General features: G+C 44.6%; 2 protein-coding genes across 4 annotated transcripts in view; both read left to right on the top strand.

The window, feature by feature from the left end:
* zdhhc1 (zinc finger DHHC-type containing 1) overlaps positions 1–8658 on the top strand; it is a 12468-nt gene extending 3810 nt beyond the window's left edge. The window contains exons 5-11 of the mRNA XM_035520955.1: positions 494–621; positions 992–1147; positions 1788–1909; positions 3452–3546; positions 5519–5633; positions 5909–6008; positions 6592–8658. Of these exons, the coding sequence (XP_035376848.1) occupies positions 494–621; positions 992–1147; positions 1788–1909; positions 3452–3546; positions 5519–5633; positions 5909–6008; positions 6592–7199 (1324 nt within the window). The 3' untranslated portion in view covers positions 7200–8658. The remainder of the gene's footprint in view (positions 1–493; positions 622–991; positions 1148–1787; positions 1910–3451; positions 3547–5518; positions 5634–5908; positions 6009–6591) is intronic.
* A 4763-nt stretch (positions 8659–13421) lies between these two features.
* The window catches only part of tppp3 (tubulin polymerization-promoting protein family member 3), an 8204-nt gene continuing 4125 nt past the window's right edge, over positions 13422–17500 (top strand). The window contains exons 1-3 of one of the 3 annotated variants that reach the window (XM_027018666.2): positions 13422–13621; positions 16602–16727; positions 16803–17021. In XM_027018666.2, the coding sequence (XP_026874467.2) occupies positions 16834–17021 (188 nt within the window). In that variant the 5' untranslated portion in view covers positions 13422–13621; positions 16602–16727; positions 16803–16833. Of the gene's footprint in view, positions 13622–16601; positions 16728–16750; positions 17022–17500 lie in introns of all 3 variants that reach the window. The other 2 variants (XM_027018665.2, XM_035521074.1) reach the window with 2 other exon arrangements.

Consider the following 17500-nt stretch of genomic DNA (forward strand, 5'->3'; position numbering starts at 1 on the left):
AGTTAATGCAGTAAGAATTTCTTTGGTCTCCATTCCAGTCACAGTTGGGTTTGAGGAATGCAGACCATATAAAACATGTAATTACCATATAATGAATAATAATTACAAACCCCATTAAAAGTTCACTTCATCAGAATGAAACATTACTGTTTCTAGTTGCCCAAGGCGGCTCTGATAAGTCCCACGAAATGCCGTTTAATGTTGGGAGCATTCTGCTAATTTATGGGTATTCCTGCAGAATGATGTATAGTTCAGCATTGAGCTTAATCACAGTAAACGAACACACTACTGTTTGGGATAAACACTGTTATCCTCTGTCAAAATCTTGCCGCCTTACGTCATGGCATAAACTACATTGCTACTAATGCCACAGGTTCAGTACGTAACATGTGCAGTTCTCATACAGAAATATAGCTGCCTTGGGCCGCGGTTTGAACATGGATTTGTTGGAACTGGGATATTTGTTAATGTGTTTTTTTACACTCTATCACAGGCTCTTCCTAAACAGTGTCATTTCAGCTCTGCTGGGCATATTTTTGGTTGTGATCATCGCCAGCTATGTTTTTATCGAGTTCTTTTTGGATCCGTCAAAGCTACGATCTGACAAACACTTTCAGCAAGGCAAGAAACTGTTTTGCTGTTATACTGTAAATTATATTGTACTGTACTGCGCTATTCTGTACATGTGTTGAGATCTCATGCTGTTAGTGGCCTTCTTAAACTTAAAAAAAGTCCCGTCCCCCCCGTCTCTCTCTCTCCCTCTCTCCCCCTCTCTCTCTCTCCCTCTCTCTCTCTCCCTCTCTCCCTCTCTCTCTCCCCCTCTCTCTCCCCCTCTCTCCCCCTCTCTCTCTCCCTCTCTCCCCCTCTCTCTCTCTCCCTCTCTCTCTCTCTCTCTCTCCCTCTCTCCCTCTCTCTCTCCCTCTCTCTCTCCCCCCCTCTCTCTCTCCCTCTCTCTGTCCCCCTCTTCCTTCTTTCTCTCCCTCATCCTCAGTGAAGAACGAGTCTGCGGTGTGGTTCATCTTCCTGCCGGTGGCACCGTTCTCTACCTCAGGCCCAGCCATTCCCGCCCTGGCAGGAGTGACCGTGGCCCTGGGCCTTCTCTCCTCCCTGCTACTCGGACACCTGCTCTGCTTCCACGTGTACCTCAGTGAGTCCGTCCTCCGCCCTCGGCTTGGCACAGCATCATCTTGTGCGATCATCATCATGGCGTAGTAAACCGTACGTTTTCAGAGGATCACTGTCAGCGCAGCACTGATCTGAGATCAGTGGAAGTACAAGCCTTTCTGCATCTGTTCATGATGAAAACTGAAGCTTCTGCAACCCTGCTGAGAAATAAATCCCTTTTACTCAGTATTAAGCTTTATCGAGGCAGGTGTGTTATGCGAGTGGAAGTATTAGATAGTAGAAAACAGAGGTACCAGTAATATAAGGCAATATATTTGCAAGTAAAACAGTAAAAAAAAAAAAAAAAAAAGTAAAAGTATATATATATATATATATATATATATATATATATATATATATATATATATATGTATGTATTTAAAAAAAAAAACATGTACCACTAGAGGGCGAAAGAGCAGTTCATGTCTTGGTTCTTTGCAGACGTACAGCAGTGGAGAACTTAGATTGGCAAGTAGAAAAGATATTCAAGATGACTTAATTCTCATGCACTGGTAGTTTTGTTTTCAGATCAGAGCATGCAAAAAAAAAAAAAACACTCATAAAGCGGATTAAAGTCAGTACAGGTGCAATATCAGTGTTGTTTTGAATCTTTCCTCTCATAGTGTGGAACAGACTGAGCACGTATGAGTATATCATTCGACAGAGGCATCGGCAGGAGGCAAGAGGCCCCCAGAAGGAACCTTCAGGAAGTCACACGGGCACTCCCAAGATAAAGCTCATCAAGGTAAACATAAACAACAACAGACAGACAAACAAAAACTTGCACAAAGGCCACAGTCCAAGGAGGATGACGTTTAGCTACTCGAGGCCTGTTTACTTGCCAAAATCCACATTACACTTAGGCCTAGGTATTTGTTTATTTATCGATTGTTTTTTATTCCCGTTTCATCCAGTCTTAGTGAGAGGAACTCGTACTGAGTTTACTGAAAATCAGGACCTGTTTACATGCCGTGATGGGCTTATCACAGGCTGGCTTCACTGGAGTTGGCTGTCTAAGATCTTTTATCAGACCTGGTTGAACCTGATACAGGGTTGTTGATGTGTTCTACTGTCCATCAAGGGTCTGATTCAAGCTTCTGCAAACAAAGGAAGACGTGTGAATGATGACACCGAGATAAATCTTTACTGTGCAGATCACTGCTCTTTAAAGCTCGACACTGCATTTAAATATCTAAACGTGGCACATGTTGTCCGTGGATACTGTTGCCTGGGGTGGGAGGCAGGGAGTTAGCCCATGGCAACCTGACTGTTTTGATTCAGCATAACAAGCGTCCACATGGTTGGCGGCCAGTTCGTTCCCAGAAAGGTTTTGCCCACGAATGGCACAGAACATCCCATACGGGCGGCACGCTGATGTCACCATGGGAAAAGAATACATGGCGTTAGATCACTTCCACTCAGGGACGGCTACCCGTTCGAAGGGAGGCGTGACTCTCGGAGACATGCCGTCAGTGCGGCGAAAGGACACACATGCTTGGGTGCATACTGCAAAATAGTTGATTTGAAACTGCTGCAGAGAATGCATGTGACTACAGCGGCTGTGTGTGTGTGTGTCTGCACCAGCATACACGAGTGTAACTCAAACGTGTTTGCAGTATCAGTTTGGTTTGGAAACGCTTGTAAATCTTGTGCATAATGTTTCTGCAGCCGTATTTTGTGTCTGTGTGCTGGTAGAGTATCTGACATATCAGTGACAGGAGGGAGGCGCGTGTGAGTGTGTTGACTTCATCCTTCTTCAGGGCGTTGAGCAGATGGTTGTGTGGGACTGTGTTTCACAGACCCCCACTGTGGTGTCACTGCACGCACACAAACACACGCGTAGTATCACAAGTGCACGACGTACACGCGCATATGCACTCACAGCAGTGACGCATGTAAACACAGGTAGTTAGAAACCGCAGATGGGACGAATTCTCTTAACGCCTTCAGAGCCTAGCCGGGCTGGTGGTGCCGCACCCCCTCTCTTGTTGGTGAGTTGTGTTGCTATAGTAACGTCATGCCAGGCTTGACACAGGGAGGATACGATTGGCTGCCGAGCACACGCCGAACCCCACTGGCCATACGGCATCTCTCTGTGCCAAACGCACCCGGTGTTCTGCAACAGCAGTTATGTCAGTAAAGATTTTGTGGCAGTGTACTTGATGCTGGTAATGTTTATGTAATGATGTCTCTCCTTCTCACACACACACACACACACACACACACACACACACACACACACACACACACACACAGTGGCATTTATTTCTCCTTTCTTTCTCCTCAGGACATGAGCCACTTGGGCCCTCTGGGCTACACCAGTCCTGAGGTGGAGGTGGAGGCTCCTACCACCATGAGCTCACAGGGCGGAGCTGAGTACAGGTGAACTTATTTCACACCTCTATCACCCCAGTATGGCCCCTACACTGCCCCTGGTGGCACGGGGGTCTCCACCTAGATGAAGTCTCCACTAGCTTAATTAAGGAGATTTCCATCTCCCACTGACAGAAATGGAGGCTTATCTTTTTAGAAGGGCTGTTACCTTTGCCACCAAAAAAAAAAAAAAAAAAAAAAGCTTAGGTCCCAAGTCTCCTCAGATCCGGTGGATTCCTGCAAAGCCTCAAAGCTCAAACGCTTCCCACACCCTGCTGAAAGCGTGAGGGCTTAGCAGCCTGACAATGTCTGTCTTTTACAGACTCATGACGGGGCAGGTAATATCATTTTATTGTGTTTAGCCAATTATGCTGTTAGGTCCTGCTGTTGGGGCATGCACCAGATCAGTGAGAAGTTGAAGCGTCCGCAGATATGACCGTGGAGCGTAAGACTGAGGCTGATCGCTTGCAAATACATGATTTCCCACAGTTTAGATAAGAGCTCTTGGTTATTCTTTCTTTTGCTAGTACAGAATAAAAACTTTTAAGTGCATCTGGTCACCAACACAGCACAGTGTTCACATGTTATCATATTATGAGTGTTTAGTGTGTGTTTGAATTGAGACATATATTCAGCCATAAAATCACAATTTGACTTGATCTGATTTCTGATAGCTGAGCGTGAAAGCCAGTAAATACATGTTTCATTAGCTGTTAGAAGGAAAAGTGATCGTTAAAGTTAATTTCATAATGGCGACCAAACAGGCTTTCATTGTGTCGCCATGGTGACCGCTCTCTTTGTGTAAACAAAGTGCAAAATCAGATTCTTTTCCTATGACATTAATGACACACAGCAAACCAAGAAGAAGAAAAGCCTGATTTTTATTCAACATTAAAGGTCAAAATAATTAACTATTTGGCAAGTGGTATAAATTCATCTATACTGACTTTAGCGTTCTCTCAGTGCACCCTGCCAGTTTAGACACATCTACCTGGTCATTTGTTACCTGGCTTTGGTCTAATTGTTTTCAGAGCTCATTCACGTTCGCTCTTTTGCTCTGTGTTACCTAAGCGTGCCTTATACCTTTACATGTCTTATGTTGAAACAAAGTACTAATCTGGAGTCACCTGTCTATAGTCACCAGTGGATGGCCTAGTGGTGGGAGTCTTTTGAAACTTGTTTGAGGTCATAAGTACCTGTGTAACGGGTAAGGTCCACTGAGCATGAGAGCAAGAGGCGGAGTTACTGTAGCCATGGTAACACTGACCAGATGAGATCACTTGCCCCTGCAGAGGACTTAGTGTAGATTGGTGTATAAAGAAGGGTAGGGATGAAGGTATGTGGGTGTGGGTGTCAGTTGTGGTTGGGGTGGGTGTGGGTGTGAAATGCATAATAAACAATATTCTAATTTCTGTGTGGCTGTAGTTTTGCATATTTTAAGGTGGGTTTTAGTCGTCTCCCTTAAGATTAGTGCTGCTGACTGTCCTTTTATTGGCCATGAACGCTGTGGCCTGGTTATTTAACAGTTCCAGTTTAATTAAAAACAGTTTAAAATACTGAGAAATAAATTGGGTAATTAGTAAATTAATTAAGAAATGTGTTGGATTCACAAAGCTAATAGGTAGGCAAAGAAATTTCTGACACCAAACATTTTCAACCAAAAATGGACAAACATGGAAGAGGAAAAGAAAAATGGGCAAAATGAATTTGAGCCCTGTGTGTTGGGACTTTCAGTTTTACCAACAAGGGCTTTAGTGGAGAAGGAGCTGGTGCTTGCGTCCATGTGTGCGATCCCCAGATCTTATTTGGCATGATGTCGACCTTCAGTAACAGATCAGAGCCACAGTAACTATATTTAAATTGTAATATATAGACTTGCAAATGTGTTTTTGTGTGTTCTCCAGCTTTATGATAGTGGACTGTGTGTGTGTGTGTGTGTGTGTGTGTGTGTGTGTGTGTGTGTGTGCGCATGCACACACAGGTTGTTTGTTAACGGCAGGGTCAGGAGCTCATCTGAGAGAAGGGCTGTAGAGCAGTTCCTCCCTACTGTCTCTGCAGAGAAGCAACAAGTCCCACGCCCCCTCAAAAACACACAGGTGAGTCACGCATACACACACACACAAAGATCCACTGACTTTCTCAAAAACATCCAGGTTAGATAGTGTATAGCCCTACACACACACACACACACAATCACAACAATATTTCACCTGCTGAGAAGTATAAGTTCTACATTAAGCTGGTGTGGACTCTTAGTTTGTGTTTAGAAGCTTTCACTAAGAGCAGAACGCATGCCCACATGCCCTTACATATGCACCAGCTCTCTTGCTGTGATCCAGGTTTGAATTTTACTGCTCCTGTGATTTTCCAGAAAAAGAAGAAAGTGCATAAAATTCCAGCAGAAGTGATTAACGACCGGGCCACAGAGACGAGCACAAGCAGAGCCATAGCTCACCACTCTACTGGGCAGGGTAACACACACACACACACACACACCAGCAGAGCCATAGCTCACCACTCCACTGAGCAGGGTAACACACACACACACACACACACACACACACACACCCCAGCAGAGCCATAGCTCACCACTCTACTGAGCAGGGTAACACACACACACACACCAGCAGAGCCATAGCTCACCACTCCACTGAGCAGGGTAACACACACACACACACACACACACACACACACACACACCAGCAGAGCCATAGCTCACCACTCTACTGAGCAGGGTAACACATACACACACACACACACACACACACACTCCAGCAGAGCCATAGCTCACCACTCTAATGAGCAGGGTAACACACACACACACACACACACACACACACACACACCAGCAGAGCCATAGCTCACCACTCTACTGAGTAGGGTAACACACACAAACACAAACACACACACACATACCAGCAGAGTCATAGCTCACCACTCCACTGAGCAGGGTAACACACACACACACACCAGCAGACACCGTGTGTGTGTGTGTGTGTGTGTGTGTGTGTGGTGATCTATCTGCCTTGTGTTCTTGTGTGTCCTGTCCTTCAGAGGCCAGTGTAGCTGCTGCGTCTGTGTCCTCTTCCATAAGCCAGCGCCTTCCGCTCCCAGCATTCCCTCTGCATGTGACCTTGCCCCCTCCAGCTGCCGTGCAGGCTGCCGGACCCCCGGCTGAGTACCATTCTGATTCTGCAGAGTCCCTGGATGAGATCCCCGTGCCGCTGGCACGCCTGGGCACTGCCACCCTGGCCGGGGCACCCCCAATGGTCCCCTTGGCCGCTGCTGCCCATTCGTCCTCTACCCAGCATGCTTTGCATCCTCCCGTGGCTGCCGAGCCCTTGCCTTTGCCACAGCCCAGAACCAAAAGGAAGGCCGTCACTCAAAAGGTCATGGAGCAGAAGTTCGAGATGGTCTCCCAGAAGACCCACGTGTTTGTCAGTCGAGGGAGCAGAGAGACCTCTTTGCCTCTAGAGGGCGCCAGAGCGGAGGGCGGGCCCAGATCTGCGGGGAAACCCAAACATACAAGAAAGAAGAGGGGCATGGAGGAACACAGGTCCCCTCCAGACCAAACACCCCACTGGCATAGGAACACAAGCACCAGCCAGGGTTCCTCCAGGCCAAACCTTCCCACCTTAGTCCTGACTACTCTGGAAGCTTAAGACTGACTAACTGCTTCCAAAATGAAAACAAATCCATTGAAGACTCAGATCCACTACAGTCCACCAGAGTCTCAGATGTAGCATGGAAAGACAACCTATGCAAACAACACAGAATTGAGAAATCAGGACAGAGGAGAGTCCAACATCAATCTCTTCAGGGTGCATCTTTTGAGAAAATTGCAATTCAGATATTTATCATTTCAATTTTTTTAATGTAGCTTCTCTGGAGAACTGAACAATTGGTTTTATGGTTTCATTTTTATCACTACTTTTTTAAAAAAGAAGTATTTATTCATATTGAATGCTAAAGGTCCAATTCTGTGTGCAGTCTACCAGACAGAAATGTTTGCCGACTGTTGCTTTAAGGTCCTGTGGTTTTTCTTGAATATCTGTACATTGCTACCAGAAATTGTTTGTTAATATGAATCAGTAGTCTATGTTGTTATCTGTGGAAAACACTTTTATTTTCCACCTTTAATGAACACTTGACACTCACAAACAACACTCGTTCCTTTGGACACAGCCTCTATACCTGCACAGGTGCACCAGTGATTTCCTACCTGCTTACCTTATTGGGAATGCACATGCAATTTAATAGGACATATACTGGCCAAGGACATATAACTGCCAATAGATTATTAACATTTTTTTAGACATTTTAAGAAACTGTTTAACAGAACTGTTGCTAAATTTTCACAGTGCAGAGGAGAGGAGCAGTTTTGTGTTTCGCCGCCTCGCCATGTGTGTCACATCGTGTTTTCTACTTTACACGCTCAATTAAAGCTGGAGCTTGTTGTTGCCTCACACGTTTGCCACCTGGTACGTTGTCCTCCCGGCGCGCTCGGAGGACAGGACAAGTGTTGGAGAGCTTCCCACAGCCAATAACTGCCCAAACTGTTGTTGTTGTTGTAGGTCAACATCCTTTTCTCAGTCATCGCACTATTGCTATGGCAACAAATCGCGAACACACAAATACGCTGTTCCAGGCCAGCCTCACCTGTGTCTGCGGAACTCCCCTAGCTTGAGCAGAAGTGTGTTGCAACACTTCCATTTTTTATATCGAGGTACTGATGACAATAAAGGGGAACTTCGCCTTCAGTCTGCCATCAAATCTGCAGTTTGCTGAGAGGCTCGAACTCTGGCCTGCTCAGTTCTGTAGGGAGCTTTTTTGTAGTGTTTTTGAGACACTTGGATTCAAGGTGACTGGGAGTCAGAAGCCACCGATCCACTCCTGGTGTTTGAAATCCTCAAGTTTCATCGGTTGCTTTTTGTAATGATTAAAGTCCTCACAGGCCTCCAGTGAGCTGGACTTCAGTGGTTTTACTGTCATTATCATATTCATAGACCAACTGTAATACTAGTTATAAACCCTTCTCTCCTCATAAAGTGTCACTGATCCAGGCTTCAAATATATCAAACCCCCTGCTGAATATCAAATTCAGTTCACTCAGGAAAAAAACAAAATGATTTTAATAATCCAGTAGAGCTGTTTATACACTCTCTCTCTCTCCTTCTCTCTCCTTCTCTCTCTTTTTCTCTCTCTCTCTCTCCCTCTCTCCCTCTCCCCCCATTCCTTCCTGCCTGTTGCTGTTTAGGGTGTCGTATTGTTTTGTGGGGGCAGACTGTTTACTCTGGCAATGTCCCTCAACTCAGCTGGCTCCTCTCCACAGTCACCACCATGTAGTCATGGCGACAAAACACGACGACATCACAACAGCGTCAGTCATGGCCTCTTGGGTAGGGAGAGGCTTTTGCCCGGGAACGTGTTGACATCCATAGGCTGGACAGCGCCCTGTGCAGTAGCTCTGTTCCTGGCACTGTGGAGGTCAAGCCAGGATTATCGCAGCCCTCTCTGTCTCTGCGCTGGCATACGCGCTCTACAATGGCCTTCCACCTGTTTAGGTTTTGTTTTTGAAAAGGGGCCGGGGGGTGTTCTTTTATGAATTTTCTTTTGATTGTTGATTTGTTTGATTTATGGCAACTCTGGGGATTTTTGAGTGACGTGTCCCACGCTAACGAGGGCCTCGTTCTAAGAGAGAGGGCTGTGAATCACAGTGAGGTCATATGGCACTGAAGAGAGGCTCCGCTGCTGCCAAGAGTGAGCATCCACCCATTTTATATTGAGCCTCTGTGCTGACTCCTGTTTTAGAACCTGTGAAGTGATCTGTTTTTACTCTTTTTTTTTCCCCCATGTGTTTCTTTAAAGCTTAAGTTTAACGTAGGATGAGGTGCTGCTGCTGTTTTCAGGGGGTTTCTGAACTCAATCGGAATGAACATGCTTCTGAACACAGTGCCCAACTCCTGGGCTGCTTATTGTTCTGTGCCTGGCCAAATATAGCTAAGATTAAAATATCACTAAATATTATATTGGCTCAAGCACCTTGCACCTCCATCACAGAAAGAGTTTGCTCCTCCCTGTCTATGTGAGGCACAGGAGCAAGGATTTATGAATACCCACGCTAGTCAGTGCTCCAGAAACATTTAAACCCTGACACACCCAAACGTTTAATGATACTGTTTGGAGTGTCCAGATGTGTGTTGATTTCTGGATGAATGAACCTCTGGCTGACCAGTCCATGGCCAGAACACATTGTGGCTTGAGATTAACCTCTTTTCTATAGTGTTGTTTTAAACCTTAAGTCTTCGTTGAGAAGAACACATAAAAAGCGTCACAGTTCATCTACAAAAAAAAAAAAAACTGGTAAAACTGGTTTTATGACTTTCATGTTTACACAGATGGGGAAATTAATCCTAGAATGATGCACATTTTGCCAAGTCCTGTTAAACCAGTGAAGGACATCCAACCTACAACTGTGGTTCCTATAGATATTTTGCCGTTACGTTTTACTGCTCGAGCAGATATGACCTTGGCCATGGTTTGAACAGCTTTTATTAAAGCCTCCCTTTGCTTGTGTGAAGCGTGTAGTCCATTAGTCTGTGCTTCAGGAGAAAAACCCAATCTCCTTGCTTATCAATGTTTCCAGGTTGCTGTAGCAACCTTCCAGCGCTGTGTTGTCTCTGAGGGGCCTTTTCAGCAGTAATCGTTCCCTTGGTGACAGCTTTGCAAAAACAAAAAGGCTAAAATCACACTGGTCTTGTGATGCCATTCATTGACCCTCTGACCCATGGCCAGTCCCCTGAACCCATAGCTGCTGTGGACGAGTGTGTTTCCTGGGCTGACAGGAAGAGAGGGATCGGTGTTCCTGTAATCTCGCCTCCAGCTCCTCCACCTCCATCTCAGTGGCCTACTGACTGAGGCTGAACATACACACGCGTACGTCCTGGTGGCAAAAGTGTAGAAGCTAATTCAAACCCACACTCAGCTGCAGGTCAGGCCCAGACCCTCCCTACCCTTGTCTGCGTCGTACATCTGTTTCCTCTTAGCTGCCGTACCCCGATCTCCTCACACACCCCTTAATGAGCTAGAAACCAGCATCCATTTATATTTTCAGAAGAACGAAGGATGAAGGAGTGGGAGATTGAGAAGGGAAAATGGCGGGAGCGGCAGCTTTGGGACGCCGGGAACGAGAGAAGCACATGAGAGAGATCGTGATCTGCCACTTCCTCACACACACCCACAAAGGATGAGCGAAGTCATACCACTTCCACATGAAAGCGCACACACAGCAGCCCTGACTCGGGCGGCACAGCGGGTTCATCAGCAGTAACACTACGTATAACGCCCAGGTGAATGTTCCTTCACCCGTTCTGCGCGTTTTTGTGTCGTCAAAGACCAGCATCATTGAACGATGCTAATCTTGATTCCAAAACCTTTGCATGAACAAGGGGAAAACAGTTACCGTGATATGGAATCGGCAATATTCCTGGTAGAATAAGAGTCCTCGCTCTTCTGCTGAGTCCTTGTGGGCAGAAAGAAAATTTCTCCATTTTCCATTTGGGATTCAGTTATGAATATTGGTTACTTGACAGCCTTTAGTTCACCACTATACAATCCACAGAGAGTATAATTGAAGTGAAATTTAAAAAAAAAACAATGTAAGAACTCAAAAGAGAGTGAGAAAGATTTTCGTTATATTGTGACACTGCAGTTAAAATATTAGTATTAACACTGAGCAGTAATTCATCTTCCAGCAAGTGCAGCTCCACAAAAGGTAAAGTTCACCAACTTCTGTCAGGGTGGGGTGAGGCTGAGCGTGGGGATGAAATCCTCACATCAAAATATGCAGTAATGCTCACATTCCATAACTGACATGTCTAATTTTGTGAATTCTAGGCAAAAGGGCAAAGATGCTTTCATTTTGCTTCTTGCTGGGCTGAGTACAACAGAGCATAGCTATGGCAACAGAGCACAGCTATGGCAACGTAAACACACCCACCAAACATGTCAGTCATCCAGAGGTCATCCCAGATCACACTGCATCTGCATGGTAGAGCGTCGAACCCAAGGCACAAGAACACACACAACCCCACGGGGAAAGGAAAAGTGTGCTCCAGGCTCATTTCTTTTAAACAGTTTCAAGGGCAAAAGGCTACAGTTATGGGGAGCTGTTTATAATGACACGGACAAGCAGATATATGGAGCATTCACTTGAATAATTAAGATCATCCTAACTGGTCCCTGACCAGGCTCAACGCTAACGGCCATAGTAATCACACTCAGTGGAGAATAATGCAGGATCTGTCCCCTTTCTGTTTCTCCTTCTCTCTCTCTCTCTCTCTCTCTCTCTCTCTCTGTCTCTCACACACACACACACACACACACACACACACAGTGGTATGTGGATTAGGTGTCGTATATCAGCATATCTCAGCCGCTAAAATGTGATCTGGTAAAGGGGAGAGGGCTGAGGCTGATCTCATCATTAGCCCCTGCGTTCAGTGGCAACAAAACAAAACTAAGCAGCATCAAATAACTGCTCCTTAAACACTGACTAGTGTGTGTGTGTGTATGCGCTTAGGGTGAGAGAGACATGCAACCTACATGCACACAAACACACCAAACACACCAATTGCTATTGCACTGTTTTGTTGTGTAAACTGTAGCATTCACTTATTCATAGTATTAGCAGAAGCTCTTGACCAAAGTGATTTGCAACTGACCTGCGGTCTTCATGGAGTAGGTCCTTACACTAGTACATTAGGTTCCTGTAAAGACACCACTAGCCTAAGCAACTGGGAACTGGGCAGGTTGAATATAAGGAAAACTTACTTTTACAAAGACCCGCCATTTTCCTCTGACACAGCCCTGAGCCACTTCTCCCAAGAGAGCACGTAGGAGAAAGACAGGGCGAGGAGTTGCAACACCCAGCGTTTAAAACGCGAGGCCTGTTGAGTCCTGGGAACACCGCTGCCGTGGGCCCACTCTGCCTCCTTAACTCAAAGCAGAAACAATTAAAAATATATTTTAGTGACATCAGGCTGTGCTAGGTCATATTTGGCTCAGGTCTGTTATAAAGTCTCTTGATCCATGTTTATTCATTCAGTATAGACAAAATGGATGGGGGAGGGGTGAGGAGTGGGCAACCCTGGAAAATGTAGTGCCATTTCAGTAGACAGTAGCCAGAGAGAGAGAGAGAGAGAGAGAGAGAGAGAGAGAGAGAGAGAGAGAGAGAGAGAGAGAGAGAGAGAGAGAGAGAGAGAGAGAGAGAGAGAGAGAGAGAGAGAGAGAGAGAGAGAGAGAGAGAGAGAGAGGAATGATGTGGCCAGAACTGTTCAGACCTGCTATTGTGCTTAGCCAGTCTAGACAATGGTGAACAACTAAATTAATGGAATCATCTTGACAGTGCCAATGTTAAAGGTCGATATGTGTGACTCAAAAACAAAACAAAAGAAAGAAAACTGTGTTTATCACTGTTTTAACTGTGTATTCCCATACGCACACCCATATGTGCATAAACACGTGGCGATGTGCACCCACAAATTTCAAATATATACATGTTTCCATACATCATGCTATGACAGTTTGGACCATTCCCACTTGATTGTCAGTAATCACGTATTCACATACACAAACATACACTTCTGCCCCACCTTGTGACATGTCCACATTTCTCAGTCTGACCATCCTTCGCTGTCATGCTTAAGACTCTGTTTCATCCTAATTGATAAAAGGCCCTGGTCATTTCAGCCTAAGAAATCTCTCTCTCTCTCTCACACACACACATACACACACACACACTTTATTGCCCTCCCTTGATGTTAAACAGGATGTCTCTATGGATACAGGGGTAAACAGATGATAACAAGCCCTCAGCCCTTTAAAGCTCGTTGAGAAGAGGTTAAACGGGATAGAGAAAGTGTGTGTGTGAGTTTGTGAGATAGAGAGAGAGAGCGAGAGAGAGAGCAGGTGGTGCAGGAGACAGGAGCTCTATATAGAGAGGGTTTTTTTGCGAACGTGTGTGAGTTCGTGTGTGTGGCTATGTGTGTGGAGTAGCCGTGCAGAAAGGAGCAGGGTGATACAGGTAAGAGCTCTATAACCATTATTATCCCAGCACACACACATACACTCTCTCTCTCTCTCTCTCTCACACACACACACACACACACACACACGCACACACACACTCCTGCACACAGTGCTTCTGCATAGCTTGACACATTGCTTGGAGTTTGTTTGCTGTTGGTCTCTCATGCACACACACACACACACACACACACACACACACACACACACGCCCTGCACTGTGCCTGCAAAGTCTTGCTTTAAGTACATCATCCTTCATTACTAATCCAGCCATACAGCTGTCCAATGCACTTTATTTTGCTTCCTGTAATTCAAAATAGTTTTTTTTTTTTTTAAGTGGGATTGTGTCATGGATGATTTGCTTGTGTGTGGGTGTACCAGCTTACACCACATTGAAAAAACAGCATTCATATTCAGAGTGTTATTGAACTGTAGTACACAGGACCTCATAACTCAGTTCAAATCCCATGTTTTGCTCCTTGTCTTCTGCGTCCACTGACTTTTTATCCTGAGTTGGGCATAATATTTATGAGTGCATACATAGCATTGCTGGCACTGACCTTAGTGAGGAGTGTATGGTTGTCAATATTTGGCAAAGTATTGCAGCATAAAAATGTCAGCCTGTCTAATAAATACATCAAAAGGACAGCAATGATATTTCTCAAGAGATTGTAAAGGCCAGAGATGAAGTCATGGCTGTGGTTGGTTGGTAAGGACAACTGTGGCAGACTGGGCTGTAATTAAGTGTAATTATAACTTTACCACATGCTGGCTAAGTGCCACTCTATTCCATCAAGCTACAAGCATTTAGTTGAGTCCCGCTGTGTTCATGCATTTAAGCAAAGAGTTTAGATCTTCCCTGTTAGAAAAGAACATCACAGATTATTAAGCAACTACAGTAAAGTTCCAGAAAAGGAGCTTTACTGCACAACAACAATCTTATATAAACTTATTCTCTTCTATAAACTGATTTCTCAGTCTGTGACACAAGGAGTTGCATAAATAAAAGAAACACATGAGAACTGAAAGACAGCATTTCAAACACTTCGAAATGACCCCAGTCTTAGTATGATACCATGCAAAGACTTATAGAAATGTGCAGGTGTGTGTGTGTGTGTGTGTAGCCATGCACGTGAGAGAGCATGTGGATAGGTTACCCATATTTATGTAACGGTTTCCATGGACACTTCCTGAGGCTGGACAAGCAGATTGTAGAGTGAGGGAATCTCTTAGGAAGCAGACATTGCTTGTAAGTGTAAGTAAGTAATTAAGTGTGTGTGTGTGTGTCTGGGGTGAGGTTCATACACAATGTCCATTTCATTGTCTAGCTATTTTTAAAAAGGAAAGGAACACAGGGCAGTGGACACATATTTTCCAACACTGTAGAGAACTAATCAACCATTTGACATTATCCAAATCACAACCTTTTCAAAACAAACATCATTATCTGGTTTTGTTGGCGGCTAGATGCCAATAGTGAACTGATTACCCAGCTGTTCAGAGCAGCACAGACCTAGATGTAGAGAAAAATGACTATCTATGTCTCTTTCCATGTGCAAGCGTGTAAGAGAGAGAGAGAGAGAGAGAGAGAGAAAGAGCGCTTGCATATGTTTGTGTGTTTGTGTGTGTGTGTGTGTGTGTGTGTGTATGCATGTTTGCATTAATGTTAAAAAGCCTGCAGGGGCTGCAGACTACAGCAAGGCCAAGCCCACCCATGGTCCCTGTGTGGAGTTCACCCCTGCCAAACCTCTCACATCTGTCTGAAAGATTCCACACTGACTCTCTCCCTCCAGGCTCATCTCACAACCAAACCACCACCTTGGTGGGGCTTTTTAAAACAAATTGGGATTTTTACATTTTCTTAAGTTCTAGAATTTTACATTAATTCATAGGAAGGTCTTGAATCAAATTGGGATCAACTAACTCAAATTAATGTACAGAACTAGAATTTTAACTTGATTCTGTTATTTAGTGGTCTGGCTAAAAACTGTATATCTTCAGGGTGCATCTTAGTGGCGTGATCTACATGTGTGTGGATCTACATTTGTCAGTGTGAAAGAATACGGCTGTTAGTGACAAGATAAATATGAAGATGGAAGAGTGCAGAGGTTGCTGTCTTTGCAGAGTGAACACATTGTTCACTCGTGATTTGGCCATGCTGCTGGGGCTTCAGCACTGAGTTAAAGGGACGCACACACAATCAAAAACAGAGCAGCCAAAGAGCAAGAGTGTGAGAGAATGTATAGTCATTTATAGAAATGTATAGAAAGAACAGGAGAGAGAGAAAGAAAAATCTTAAAAAGACAGATTGACCCCCCCACCCTCCAGTTTCTTTCTTTCTCTAATGAGAACGACCCCTCAAATTAGAGTTTACATCGACTGCCTGTACTGCTCCCTAATCCACACGAATTGATTTAGCCAGAATGCCACTGAGGGAGAAGTCTAGCGATGTCAATTTTAGATGCCTCTTTTCTTTGTCTGTTTAGAGGTTCCCAAATTACCCATATCATGAATGTATTAGATCAGTTGGAATTCCTACAATTTTGAAAATTATTGTTTCAGCTGCCCAGTTAAAATTAACATTTGACTCCTTATATGACATGCAAAGTATTTAATGTGAGCTTAACCACATTTGCCAACACTGTTCTTCAACCCTACCAATACAAATTCTTGATGGTGTCAAAATTTAAAAGCAAGTTTACTAGAAAAAAAAAAGCACCTGATACATTATCATTGGATGTGTTAACTGTAACATGTGTTCGCATGTTTCAGAGAGGTGTGAGTTTAATGAACACGGCGCGAGACGGGGGGGGGGGGTCAAAAGGGGGTTACAGACTTTTAATAAAGAACTTTCCAAAATTACAAAGTATTCCAAATAAGCACGAGCACAAAAGGGATGTTTGAGGAGCGTGTTTGGCAGACGTCTAGCAAGCGGGAGCGCGAGGCGCTGGAGTCAGACACCTGTGGGATTTAAACAGGTAAACGGGAGCGTGACACAGCTGAAGGACAGTGCTGATAACCAGGAGACTGAGCGAGCGTGTAGAGGCGGGTGATCATTGGGTGCTTGGCTGACTGGAGCACGTGACACGACACACTTCTTGGAGGTAAATGCCGTGACCCTTTTCAGCTTGCTACCAGTCAGCCTCCTTCATCCGGCTCTACCTGCTCTTCTACGACAGACGCGCTGAATTCTGTCGCAGCGGAGCCGCGATGGCCGAAAGCACAGACGTGGACCAGCTGCTCCAAGCCTTCGAGAGGTTTGCTGTCCATGGCGCCACCAAAGCTGCCGGGAAGGAGATGAACGGGAAGAACTGGGCCAAACTCTGCAGAGACTGCAAAGTCATCGATGGCAAAAACGTTACCTGCACTGACGTGGACATCGTCTTCACTAAAGTCAAGTGAGATGATTCATATATTTTATGCACATCTTATGTGGAAGACTCATTTTACTGTTATATTATACATGTATGGTGTATAAATAAACTAACATCACAGCTAAATAAGTAACCGACTACTACTGAACAGCACCCTACCTTGCAAACATCACTTGTAATTATGTTTAAAGCTATTAATATGGATACTGAGTGTTTACTTAATCCACGTCTGCGGCTCTTCTCGGGACTTTGGCTGCGTTTGTCAGGATGCAGTGGGCATCTGTGACGTAATGTGTTTGAAGTATTTATCATGCTAAAACAATCAACAAATCAAACCTTAATACGCTAATAAACACTTACTGTGCAGATAAATATATCAGTTCTTGGGATGTTTAAGCCTTTTATATTGTATATTGTATATATGGTGACATCTGTGACATATGTATATTATATAGCATTCATAGAAATATAGCAATTACATATTAATATTAATATAATACATC

The sequence above is a fragment of the Electrophorus electricus genome, chromosome 21 (assembly GCF_013358815.1).
Source record: "Electrophorus electricus isolate fEleEle1 chromosome 21, fEleEle1.pri, whole genome shotgun sequence".
NCBI lineage: Eukaryota > Metazoa > Chordata > Actinopteri > Gymnotiformes > Gymnotidae > Electrophorus > Electrophorus electricus.